The sequence below is a fragment of the Leucopleurus acutus genome (assembly GCF_964270905.1).
Source record: "Leucopleurus acutus genome assembly, chromosome: 8".
Lineage (NCBI taxonomy): Eukaryota > Metazoa > Chordata > Mammalia > Artiodactyla > Delphinidae > Leucopleurus > Leucopleurus acutus.
Genome location: NC_139151.1, coordinates 57,964,870 through 57,978,214, shown reverse-complemented (window position 1 = coordinate 57,978,214; position 13,345 = coordinate 57,964,870). Strand labels below are relative to the sequence as shown.

At 39.0% G+C, this 13,345-nt stretch overlaps 2 protein-coding genes across 2 annotated transcripts in view; one reads left to right on the top strand and one right to left on the bottom strand.

Annotated features, from left to right (window-relative positions):
* Positions 1–1,150, bottom strand: part of C2CD3 (C2 domain containing 3 centriole elongation regulator) — a 127,279-nt gene extending 126,129 nt beyond the window's left edge. Inside the window, exon 1 of the mRNA XM_082845335.1 lies at positions 990–1,150. Within this exon, the coding sequence (XP_082701461.1) occupies positions 990–1,044 (55 nt within the window). The 5' untranslated portion in view covers positions 1,045–1,150. The remainder of the gene's footprint in view (positions 1–989) is intronic.
* Positions 1,151–1,577: 427 nt separating this feature from the next.
* Positions 1,578–13,345, top strand: part of PPME1 (protein phosphatase methylesterase 1) — a 76,119-nt gene continuing 64,351 nt past the window's right edge. Inside the window, exon 1 of the mRNA XM_082844351.1 lies at positions 1,578–1,762. Within this exon, the coding sequence (XP_082700477.1) occupies positions 1,662–1,762 (101 nt within the window). The 5' untranslated portion in view covers positions 1,578–1,661. The remainder of the gene's footprint in view (positions 1,763–13,345) is intronic.

The window sequence follows — 13,345 nt, the reverse complement described above, 5'->3', positions numbered from 1 at the left end:
CTGGTCTCTTCATAAGCTTGCTTCTTTTTTTTTTTTAAGCTTGCTTCTTTTTGAGCAGACTAACCTGATGAGGTCCTCTTGCTACACACTCTTCCATCACCTCAAATCCTTCACAGTAACCCCCCCCCCACTTCAACCCTACCACACTGTCACTCCCCAGTCTTTCTTCCTCTCTCCTCAACTATCTTTCCCCTACTCCCACCTGTAGCCCTTCATGATTTATGACTCTCACGCTTCAGTCATTCAATTAACATTTACTAAATCCTGCTTCGTGTTAGTTCTTGGGGATTCAGTAATGTGTAAAACGTGATCCTTGCCTATTAGGATTATTGACATACTCTCCAACTTATTTTTCTTCCAGTTCTATGTGAACCTGCAAAGCTATACCTCTCCCCTCCCGTCCCCACACATTTAACTTTTATCAAAAACACCCCTAAGTCATAGGGATTTAAAGTACAGCACAGTAACTATAGTTAATGATAGTGTACTGTATATTTGAAAGTTGCTGTAGAGTAGATCTTAAAAGTTCTTTTCACAAGAATAAAAAAATGTTTGTAACTATGTATGGTGATGGATGCTAATTTTACGTGGTAATCATTTCGAAATATATACAAACATTATGTTGCACACCTGAAACTAACATAATGTTATATGTCAATTACACCTCAACTTTTAAAAACTAAAAACAAAACAAAACATTCCTACAATTTTTTTGTTCCCTTCCTCTGTAAGGGTTCCCTTTTAGCCTTCACTTCGTCCCATTTATTCACCCGCTTTGCCCCCTACTACAGCCCCTATATCCTTTCCATTCGCGGGAGGGCCAATTGCCCTTTTAACCTTCTGATTCCCTGGTTATTCTCCCTCCGCAATCCCTTTTTTTTTTTTTCTTTTAACAGGCTGCTGTGGGAGGTCTCCCTAGAATGCTTCGCGGCCTGCTCCCCCAACTCCGCCCAACTACGCTTTCCTCAACCTTTGGTCGTTCATATTACCTCTCTTCTTGCGGCTACCGTCGCCCCCAGGCCCCGGGGCTTTCCGTTGTTTCATGACGACCCCCAGCTCTTCTTCACCAACTCAACTCCGGCCCCAGCACCTAAGCCGTACCCTCCCGCCATCCCCTCCCACGGCGCTGGCGTTCCCCGGCAACCGGCGCCGTTGGGCAGCTTGGGAGGCAGGAAGAAAGCGGCTCTTCCTTTAACAGCCTCTAGGAAGCCATGAGAAAGGAAGGCGCCAAGACTCCTTCCCGCCAATAGACTACAACACCCAGGTTGCTTTGCTACACTACCTCTGCGGGTTTGGACGCTGTCGCCTCCAGCTGCGCAAGCGCAAAGCGATAAGCCCTTTGAGGACTCCATTGCCCAGGGTGCATTGCCTTCAGTAACGCTTCTCTTTCCGGCGAGGGTCGTCTAGTTCTCCGCTTGGAATCTGGGGGATCAGAGACTCCGTTACCCAGCTCCCTTTGTGGAGGCTGGTGCGCACTTCCGGTGGAAGCGCTGGGGCGAGGGGGTGGAGCTTACGGAGCCGGTGGGCGGTGCTGCTGGTAGCTGGGTGCTATCCAAAGGCGACAGGGCGTCGCTAGGGGAGCGAGCTGTGTGACTGGTTGGGCCGCACTTAGCGTGGGACGAAGCTTCGGCTACTGTTCGACTGCCTGCGGCCTCCCCTTCATGTCGGCCCTCGAGAAGAGCATGCACCTCGGCCGCCTGCCCCCTCGCCCTCCTCTACCCGGCAGCGGGAGCAGTCAGAGCGGAGCCAAGATGCGAATGGGGTACGTAACCCGTACCCCTTCTCCCTAGAGGCCAGGCCCCGGCCATTGGAGAATGGTGTCTCTGGGCGTTTAGAACGGCACGTCAATGGAGCCTAAGGATAGGAGAGAATGTTGGCGGCGGCCTGGAGACGTTTAGATGAAATAGAAGGCAGATCTAGGGACTAGGGGAGGCGCCAAGTCAATGGAAATTGGAGGATAAATAGTATTGGAGGGAGAAGGGAATGAGGCAAAGATTGAGGAAGCTGAGAGGATAGTTTAAGACATGTAGGAGGCACCTCCAGAGAAGGGGTGGAGGAGGTTTGAGAAAAGGGAGAAGAGCGGTGACAAAGGTGGAGGGGAAATCTGCCAGGGATGGTTGAGGGAAATGGGAAACGATGGAAAGAAAAGTTGAGGGGAATTAGGAGAAGAACTTGGAAAAGATATAGGAGGAGAAAATATTTATCTAGTTTCTCAGAGAACTAGATAATAGAAAACAGCTGGGGGAAACAGAGAACACCTGAGGCAGGGTTGGAGCGGAAAAGACAACCAGGGCGCAGAAGGTTCTAGAGAGAGTTCCTAGGGGTGTAAGAGGCAGATTCTGGGAGTGAGGGAGTGACTTAGAGATTAAGTCTCTTAAGGGGTACTGAGAAAGTGTGGAGAACAGGCCTAAGGAAAGATGGAGAACACAGCCAAGAAGACAGGGGTGATAGGAATGTGCTGAGAAGTGAGGGTAGGGAATAAGGGGAGGAGTGAGGAGGGAGAGGGCTGAGGGGCTTAGAGAGTAACCATGGGCTCCAGAGATTGAGAAATGACTAGGAATAGGGTCTAGTGAATGGCGTGCTGCAGAGGTAAGGCCTGGGAAGCTTAAAGAGGAAGATTTGGGAAATTGATTTTTGCTGGGCAAATAGGTCTGGCAGAAGCTATGTACTGATCTGATAAGATTCAATTAATGAAACACTGAGAGGAGCCACTTAAAATGTTTTGAGGGAAACCATCGTTTACTGGAATGGGAGGAGCTGTGTTGGCTTTGGGAATTTAGGTTGCTGAATGGCTTGGGCCAGGTTGGGGGATACTAAGGTGTAGGAGAGAGAGTGTAATGAGCTGAACCTGGGAGAAGTAGAAGGCAGAGGTAATTGAACAGGCAGTTGGTTTTGAGGGGTATTTGTAGTATCAGATAGGATTCTGGAGACTAGTGACTGAAAAGAGAAAAGGGGTAGGAAAAGTACTTAGGTATGTGGTAGTCAGGAGTGTGTGTTTGGGATTCTAGAGATGGGTTGGTAGACATTCTTGGAAAGGACTAGAGAAGAAAAACCTTAGGTTCTGAAGATTAATATGTACAAAAACTGATCGAAAAGGAGATTTAGATGGGAGATACAATACTGTGAAAGCATGTCCTAGCAATGAAGAGAAAGGAGAATCCTGTGAATCAAAACAGTGGAGTAGAGAGGTGGTGAGAATGGTTGGAAAAACTGGGGAAGGAAACTAAGAATTGAAGTGGAAACCTGACTATGAGACACAGTAGAAAACTGAGAAAACCTTGACAAGTGAAGATAGGTCGATGGATGCACAAGACAATGAGGTGGTAGAAGCCTACCTGTAAGGTAAAATGAAGATCGTTTCGGCTTTGCAAGACAAAGGTAGGACTGTAACATGATTAAGGAGGATCTGGAAGCTGATCCATAGGAGATTATTTGGGAAAATTAACCTGGACTATAAAATTAATGTAACATTTATTGTTGATATGTATCTTAGTTGCTACCTTTCTTAAACTAAACTTTGATCTTTCAGTATTCCAGCACTCTTCTCTAAAATATATATAAAAATACTAGCTTTTTAATAACCATATGTCCTTCAGATAAGTTAGAGCTTAGCTTCTCACTTTATCAAAAGTTCTCTGAAGATGAAGAACTGAAGAAAAATACTAAGAAAAAGTAAAATCAACTGATTAGATTATTAGTAACTTAACCTCTTTAAATAGAAGCTTTCGTCCTCCTAATTTAGGTTAACTGCTTATCCTGGAAGATAAAGTTCTTTAGAAAAACGCTTCTTTATAGTACTGTGAAGAGAGGAGCATATATTGGTGAATTTTATGTGGTCCTCAAGTAGCTTATTTTCCTGTATTTTTATTTCCTACTTCCTTATTGGAACATAGGCATGCCTCATGTAAGCCTAATGTTAATGATAATGTAGACTGTCTCCTCTTCTAGAATCTTAAAGCTGGAAGAGAGTCTCTCAGACCTATTGTGTTTTTTGGATTCATAGTTGTTATCATTGGCAATACTTAATTTGAATTGTGTGTCTTATTCCTTTGCAAATACTCTAGGATTCAGTCTTCCTTTTTCCTCAGTCAGTCCTGGTTTATGAAGTCTCACGTCTACCAATTTCAAATTATCCTTCTTTATTTCTAACTTCTTCTCACTTGCTTTTTTTTTTTACTCTTTCCATCTTTTCCACTCCCCAGTCCATCTCTTACTCTCAGGTTGGACCTGTTCCTTATATGACTTACTCTTTCACCTATTTTTCATATTCTCTTGCCTTCAGTTTCAGTAAACCTTATTTAGATATGTTTGCATATTCAGGGTGGTTTTGAGTTTTTGGTTTTTCCTGAGTTTCCATAGTTTTGTTTTTCCAAATGGATTTAGTAATTCCAGAGTATTGCTGGATAAAGCAATAATAACAATTACTTTTTTTTTTTAATTTTTTTTAAGTGAGTACTATGTGCCAGGCATTGTGATAGTAGCTTTATGTATGTTATTTCTCAGGTAAGGCCTGAAATCCTGGTTTTATTGTTCCTTGATAGATGCCAGTAGATGATACCCAAAACAGTGGTTTTGAACTTTTTAATTAAAGATTTTGGAGCTCTGATTTTAGAGCCCTACTTGCAACTGGTATTAATCTGTTAGGATTGCCATAACAAAAATACCATATTTTTTTTCTTAAGAGTGCTAGAGGCTGACCAAGATCAAGGCACCAGCAGATTCCGTGTCTGGTGAGGACCACTTCTTAGTTCATAGATGGCAGTCTTCTCGCTGTGTCCTTACATGTGGGAAGGAAGAAGAGAGCTCTGTGGGGTCTCTTTTATAAGGGTACTAATCATATTTATGAAGGCTACACCCTCATGACCTTATCACCTCCCACAGGCTCCACCTTCAAATACTGTAGAGGTTATTGGAGATTAGGATTTAAAGTGAATTTTGGGGGGCACAGAATTTCAGTCTATAACACCTGGTATGCTTGAGGGTGTTTTTATTTTATTTATATATATATTTTAATTTAATTTATTTTTTTATACAACAGGTTCTTATTAGTCATCAATTTTATAAACATCAGTGTATACATGTCAATCCTAATCGCCCAATTCATCATACCACTATCCCCACCCGCCTCTGGCTTTCCCTCCTTGATTTCCATACGTTTGTTCTCTACATCTGTGTCTCAACTTCTGCCCTGCAAACCGGTTCATCTGTACCATTTTTCTAGGTTCCACATAAATGCGTTAATATACGATATTTGTTTTTCTCTTTCTGACTTACTTCACTCTGTATGACAGTCTCTAGATCCATCCATGTCTCAGCAAATGGCCGAATATCGTTCCTTTTTATGGCTGAGTAATATTCCATTGTATATATGTACCACATCTTCTTTATCCATTCATCTGTTGATGGGCATTTAGGTTGCTTCCATGACCTGGCTATGGTAAATAGTGCTGCAGTGAACATTGGGGTGCATGTGTCTTTTTGAATTATGGTTTTCTCTGGGTATATGCCCAGTAGTGGGATTGCTGGATCATATGGTAATTCTATTTTTAGCTTTTTAAGGAACCTCCATACTGTTCTCCATAGTGGCTGTATCAATTTACATTCCCACCAACAGTGCAAGAGGGTTCCCTTTTCTCCACACCCTCTCCAGCATTTGTTGTTTGTAGATTTTCTGATGATGCCCATTCTAACTGGTGTGAGGTGATACCTCGTTGTAGTTTTGATTTGCATTTCTCTAATAATTAGTTATGTTGAGCAGCTTTTCATGTGCTTCTTGGCCATCTGTATGTCTTCTTTGGAGAAAAGTCTATTTAGGTATTCTGCCCAATTTTGGATTGGGTTGTTTGTTTCTTTAATATTGAGCTGCATGAGCTGTTTGTATATTTTGGAGATTAATCCTTTGTCCATTGACTCGTTTGCAAATATTTTCTCCCATTCTGTGGGTTGTCTTTTCGTCTTGTTTATGGTTTCCTTTGCTGTGCAAAAGCTTTGAAGTTTCATTAGGTCCCATTTGTATATTTTTGTTGAGGGTGTTTTTAAAATCACTACTTTAGTACATTCCATTACCATTTGAGAGGCTATAAGTTATTAAAATCATTTGACCATTTTTCAACATGTTTTTGGTTCATGAATAGTACTCTGTTTCTATAATTATCTCTTACATTTTTATAGTGCTTTAACTGACATATATTAGTGCTTTTTTGTATTATTCCATGAGGTAAGTTAGGGCAAGGGTTAATATTTTCTTTTAATGAGGAAACTCAAATGTTCATTGACTTGCCTAGGATCACAGAATCATGAAGTGGCAGAAACAAGACTTCAGAAACCCAGACTTTAGATTTGTAGTCCGTTGTTCTTGTTATTCCTTGGTGCAAAGAGACTGGTGTTTGAAGTGATAATGATCTGAGTTTGAAGGTTAGCTTGAGTATTTATTTTAGTTAAGTCATTTAACCTCTCATAGTCTGCTTCTTATCTCTAAAACTGGGATACTTCTGCTTACCTTAGAGTGCTGTGAGAATGAGATAATATGTGAAAAGCAGTTATGCCTCCTGACACATAAGCTTTTAAGGAATGATAACTAGTAAATTATTATATGTTGAGAACAATGAGAAAGGCTCATTCTTTATGAAGTAGAAGCACTCCTTTCAGTATCTTATAATGTCAACTCTTTCCCCTCAAGCTGTGTATTTATTCATATCTGATCAGATAGTTTTTCATTCAACTTCTTAAGTTTATTACAGATATCAGGCCTCTTAGGAAGGCTTTAAGGGGCTGTTCACACAGATGGAGAAATAAAGGGCAAAGTGGAGTGATTTGCTCAAGGTCACATATTAAGTTACTAAAAGAATGAAATCTTCGTGTATCTGTTTACGTTGATTATCAATTTCAAAAAAATTAAGTTATAGGGCTTCCCTGGTGGTGCAGTGGTTGAGAGTCCGTCTGCCGATGCAGGGGACACAGGTTCGTGCCCTGGTCTGAGAAGATCCCACATGCTGTGGAGTGGCTGAGCCCGTGAGCCATGGCCGCTGAGCCTGCGTGTCCGGAACCTGTGCTCTGCAACGGGAGAGACCACAGCGGTGAGAGACCCGCGTAACACACACACACACACACACACACACACACACACACACACAAAATATTAAGTTATAATTCACATGCCATAGAATTCACTCTTTCAGAGTATACAGTTCAGTGATTTCTAGTATGTTCAAGGTTGTATAATCATCAGCACTAATTCCAGAACATTTTCATCATCCCGTAAGGAAACTACTTACCTGTTAGCAGTTACTTCCCCTTCCCCCAGCCCCTGGCAGCCATTAATCTATTTTCTGTCTCTGTGGATTTGCCTGTTCTGGAGATATGTAAATAAAACCATATAGTATGTGGCCTTTTGTGACTGGCTTCTTTCACTTAGCATAATGTTTTCAAGTTTCATCTATGTTTTAGCATATATAAGTACTTCATTCATTTTTTTTTTTTTTGGCTGAATTCCATTGTATAGGTATACCACAGTTTAATCATTTATCAGTTGCTGGACACTTGGGTTGTTTCCAGTGTTTTTCTGTTATGAATAATGCTGCTGTGAATATTCACATGCAGAGCTCTATGTGGAAATAATGTTTGCATTTCCTTGGATAATTACCTAAGAAAGGAATTGCTGGGCCATATGGTAAGTTATGTTTAACTTTTTAAGAAACTGCCAAATTGTTTTCTGGAGTGGCTCTTTGAAGCTTTTTATGTATCAGGGATATTTTTTTCCTTATAAGTGTTAAAAATATTTTTCCAAGTTGCCTTTTTACTTTGCTTATGATATTTTTTGCCATGTAAAAAAGTTGTTTTTAAATTTTAATGTACTCAGATCTATCTAGCAAAATCCATTGCTTCTGGATTTTGGATTGCAGAAAGACATTTCCTTCTCCCAGCTTGTAAAACGATTCATATATTTTTTTCCCTAGGACCTGTATGCTTTCTTTTCTTGCATCCATCTTGTTTATCTTGATGTGCAAAGTGAGGAACAGATCTAATTTTATCTTTATCCATATGCTATCCAGTTGTTGTAACACAATTTATTAAAAAGTCCTTTTCCCATTATGTGAATTTCTCGTCTATAAAAATTAGTCCTTTTCCCCACTAGTTAAAATGACATTTTTATCATACACCAAATTTCTACATAGATTTGGGTCTGTTTATGAATTTTCTTTCCTTTTCCCTCGGCCTATTTATTTATGTGCCATCACTATGCTTTAAATTGGAGAGGCATTATTATGTTTTAGTAAATGGTAGAGGTAGCTTCCCGTTCATTCTTTTTCAGGGTTTTCCTGGCTCCTCTTACTTGTTTATTCTTACAGATAAACTTTCTAATCAACTAGACTAGTGCCTAATAGTGTTTTTTTGGCATTATATTAAATATGTAAATTAACTTAGAATAAACATTTTTATGATGTTGCGTCTTCCCTGAAGAAATATGTTTTTCAATTTGTATAAATCCCTTTTGAAGGAAAACTATTTCAGATCCCAAGTACTAACGTGTTATATTTATTGTTCTACATTATATTATGTAATGTAAACATAATGTTTAACATTAAATATGTACAAAATAAAACTAGGGATAAATTCCTGTGTATAAGAGTAAATTCCATATTACTCTTATATAATTATAAAATTCAATAGGTTTACTATTTAAATACAACTAAACCTACAAAATTCCTCAAATTCAGATTAACAATATTACATTAATGTGAAATAATCTAATTTTCTGTTAATAGCTTGTGATTTAAACGGAAATATTATTTATTGAAATAAGTAATATTTTTTATAAATAAGTTCAGAGTTGATTCAGTTATTCATCTGTATCAATCATGACCCAGGCTTTTTGTATCCTTTCTTTTTCCATCCTTAGAAATGTTGGCTTTTCCTCCTCTTGCTTGTCACCTTATGGTTGCAGGATGGCTGCTGCAACTCCACTTGCAGATAAAAAGGAAGGAACAAGGGCAAAGACCTTTTCCTAACTTAGCTTGTCCCTGTTTTTTTTTCCTAGAATGGGAAACTCCGCAGCAGGTTTTTCCCTTAAATCTCTTGGTCCGGAACTGGTTCACATGTACATCCTAAAACCAATCACTGGCAGTAGGGAATGGGATTACTATGACTGGTTTAGACCAATTCTGATTTATTCCTTTGGGCTGGAGGAAAGATAACAAAAGATCTCTACTAGCTACCGAAACAATTTGGAATTCTGTTAGGGAATACAGAGTGGTGGGAAGTGGGAAAGGAGTGTCTGGAGTAGAGAGTAAACAGCATCTGTTTGGAGTCCTGACATTAACAAGTGGGGGAGACTAATCTGACTTCAAATTCCCTACTGTTTTCATTGCTGCACAGGTATAGGAAGTGATTTCTTTCTTTCCTTCCCTCCACCACTTCCTCTTTATGCCAGGTTTGAGCCGCTTGACCTGAGCACTTCTGAGTGAACGTCCGTTTTTCCATTTTGCTAGACTTACTGCCAGCAAATCTTTTTCTCCAAAATTGGGTAATTGGAATTCTTTTTAACCTAATGAGCCTTTCTTGTCATGTTACTTGATGTCAGATTTGAGGAAACGCCTCTGGTTAGTTAGGAAAAACTTTTTCCTTCATGATGTGAAATAGTTTCTTGTAGAGAAGAAAGTTTTAAGTAATAGCACTATTAAGAGGATGGTCCACTTATATACCACACTTAGTACTTCAAATACAGTATTGACAACCAGTCCCAAGCACATACTACCAATATAGTTGACGCTTGAACAACAGGGAGTTAGGGGTGCCCACTCTCCCCACTGTGGAAAATCCAGGTATAACTTACAGTTGACCCTCCATATACCATGGTTCAGTGTCTTTGGATTCAACCAACCTCCAATTGTGCTGTATTTACCATTACAATTGTGTGGTATTTACTATTGAAAAAAATCCTTGTATAAATGGACCCATGCAGTTCATACTGTGTTGTTGAAGGGTCAAGTGTACTACACTACTACAATTGACGATTGGTTGAATTCATGTGTTTGAAATCTTGAATACAGAGGGCCCACGGATATGGAGGGCCAACTGTAAGTTATACACAGATTTTCAGTTGTTCAGAGGGTCTCACACACACTCTACTCCTCCTCCCATGTTGTTCAAGGGTCAACTCTATATTTTGAAGATTGAATAAGAGATTAAGTTGAAAATTCTGGTCATTCCAAACCATAGCAGAAGGCTGAAGTTGTTTACCATCAGTCCTTTTCCACCATGCCTCTGTGTGTGTCCTTTGCCATGGACTTTTTCCAGGTGTAAGTGGGAATCCTATCTGCCACTAATAAGCCATGTGGCTTGGTCAAGTTTTCCTCTTCTGGGCCTCAGAAAGAACTCTGAGGTGTAGTAGAAAGAACTCTTTGGCACCAGACATGCTTGAGTTTAAATCCAAGCTCCATTGCTATGGGAAGTGGCTCTGGGCAATGTATCTTATGTTTCTGAGCCTGTATTTCTCATTTTTAAAGAGAATATTTTTCTTGCAGAATTCAAAATCCTACTTGATACATAATAGACAGCTAATTATTCCCTTCCATAAAGTAAGATTTGGGTTAGATGATCTCTAATAGCATGATCCAGTATGTAGTTTTAGAATCTAAGTCTGCTGCTTTAATAAGATGCCCTTATCAACAGTAATGAACATACCAAACTATCATGACCTCAGATAGCCATTTGGTTGCCTTCTTTCCATTCTTTCCATCCTCTTCAGTGTTGCTAATGAGGACTTTTTTTTTTTTAATCAGTGGTGCCTTGATTTAAATAGCTGGCTGCAATTAAACTTCAGTATTTTGTCTCCACTACAAGACTCCTAAACTGGAGAATTTGTGACATCAGTGACTAGGACTGCTACTGTGCAGCTCATGACTCATTAATAACTCTCCTGTCAGACTTAAGCAGCTTAGTAGATGTTGAAGTATATTATGTCTTTGGATTTGAGACATTCACTTAAAAACATACAACTTATATTTCCTATTCTTCGTTCTCTAAGTAGGCAGGGAAAATTTTTCTTCCCTCCTTTCATCCTTCCCCTCCCTTATTTCCTTAGCAGTTGATATATAGCAGTCATATAATTTTGTTGGTTTTGGTTATTATCGCCTAGTAGGCATCATCACATAGTAGTCAATGAGTACATCCTCTATGCCCCCATAACCTTCTGTAGATATAACACTTATCCCTCTAACTATAATTATTGGTTGACTGTCTACTTCTCAAGACTGTGAGCTTCTTAAGGATAGGAATAGTGTCTTAGTTTCCCTGGTGTCTAACATGCTGACTACTTAAGTGCTAACTGAACGAGCAACCGAAATCCTAGACCTATTTAGCCTCATTCTATAAGGAAAATCTTACTTCCTTACCAGTTCCATTAAGATGACGTAACTAAAGCTATACTCCCTTTCTTCTGAAAGCTGTTTTTCACTTCATAAAATAATACAATTCATACTTTATTTCAGCATCAACACTTAGGTAGAATGTGTTGTGAGTGTTTACAAATACATTGTCCAATTTGAGATTTAAAATATTCATATGGTTGAAACTCACACTTGGATTTAGTCTCTTGTATGTGAAGATTCATGCCTGTTGCTTAGTTTTACTTTATTAAAATTTGACAATCCATATCTTCCTCTCTCGTTCCCCAAACCTGAAAGCAAGTCCATTACTATAAGAGAGCAAATGTCAATTAGTAATTATTTTCAGCCCAGCTGCATTTTATAGGATTGGGTTTTTCTGCCCTTACTCAATTTCTCTCTTACTCTCTAAGAGAGAAGCCTATTTTCCAATGAGGCTGTATCTACACACTGGTGACTCCAGCAAGTGTAGGGATGAGAGCAAGAAGTCTACTGTTAAAAGTAGCATTAAAAGTTCTCCATAGTCATGTCCCAGGCAATGTCAATTTTCTAAATGTTTCTTGTACTTACCAACTGCCAGGTTTATTTTACTTTCGAGGCCTCCCATATCACTTTTTCAAGTCATTCCCATCCTCAAATCCTTGAAGCTCTTTCAGACTATTGTAGCTCATTCATTTGCTCTGTCCCTCCTCTGAGCATCTGTAGCACTTTCTGTCTTTTCTTCTTATTTGCCAATTGTTGTGCGTTACTACTTGGTATTGTGTTTTTTAATTGCTATGTCAAATTTATTATGGTAATTTTATGGTAATTTAAATGGGTGATTACCATAAACATTATCATAATTTATATTTCATGTTTTTATTTTGTTTTTGTGTTTTTGGTTTTTTTTAGTTTCCTCAATAAAATTGGAGGTCCCAGAGTACAGGAGCCTTTGTTTTTATTTCTTTGTGTATTCTACAGTAGCACAGTTTAAAAAATGTTCTCATAAGGTTTGATTTAATAGACATGTGGCACACAACATTCATATAAAATGAGATCCTGAAGCTTTTCCTGATTATCCAGCCTGAACTGATCTTTCCATTTTCTGTCCTTTTGTAGCACCTATCATTTATACCAGGGCTTGGCAAACTTTTTCTGTAAGTATTTTATGTTTTGCAGGCCATAGTTTTTGTGGCAACTACTCAGTTCTGCCCTTGTAAGGTGAAAGCAGCCATAGACAATATGTAAATGAATGTAATTGTATTCCAACTACATTTTTTTTGGTGTCACTGAAATTTGAATTTTATGTAATTTTCTCATGTCTTTAAATACTCCTCTCTTTGTTTTTCCCCTCCACAACCTTTAAAAATATAAAGACCATTTGCAGCTCATGAGCCACACAAAAACGGGGTGTGGGTGGCTGGATTTGCACACAGGCCAACCCCATAGTTGCCATAGTTTGCCAACCCCATGTCAGTATGATTAGTTCTGTACTTCTGTTGTCTTGTAGTGGAAAGAATAGGTTTTAAATCAGCAAACTAGAATTCTCTTCCGGGCTTTACTACATACTGCTTATACGCTTGACTATTATTAAAATGTGGGTAATACTAACTTCACAGTTTTGTTTTTGAGGAGAAAGATATACATATGTGGAATTACTATTTAAATAGTAAAGCTATGTAGTGGAAACTTATTTACTGTATTTCATAAATTCTAAGATACATTTCTTTTCATATTTGAAACGATAGTTTCTTAATAATTGCTCTTGGTCAGGTAAGCTGTAACTTGGTTCTCATTGCCTGTACATGAGTGAACAACAAGACCAGTATCAAAACTTACTAAATAGGTGTTGGCAGCTTGGAAGAAAATCCTGGAGACAAAAGTGGAGCACTCTTTTAATCACTAAGAGCTGAATGGCTGTGAGGTGGGGCGGGTGTTCAATCAGATGAGTTAAGCAATATTCCTAAAGTGAGAGTCAAAAG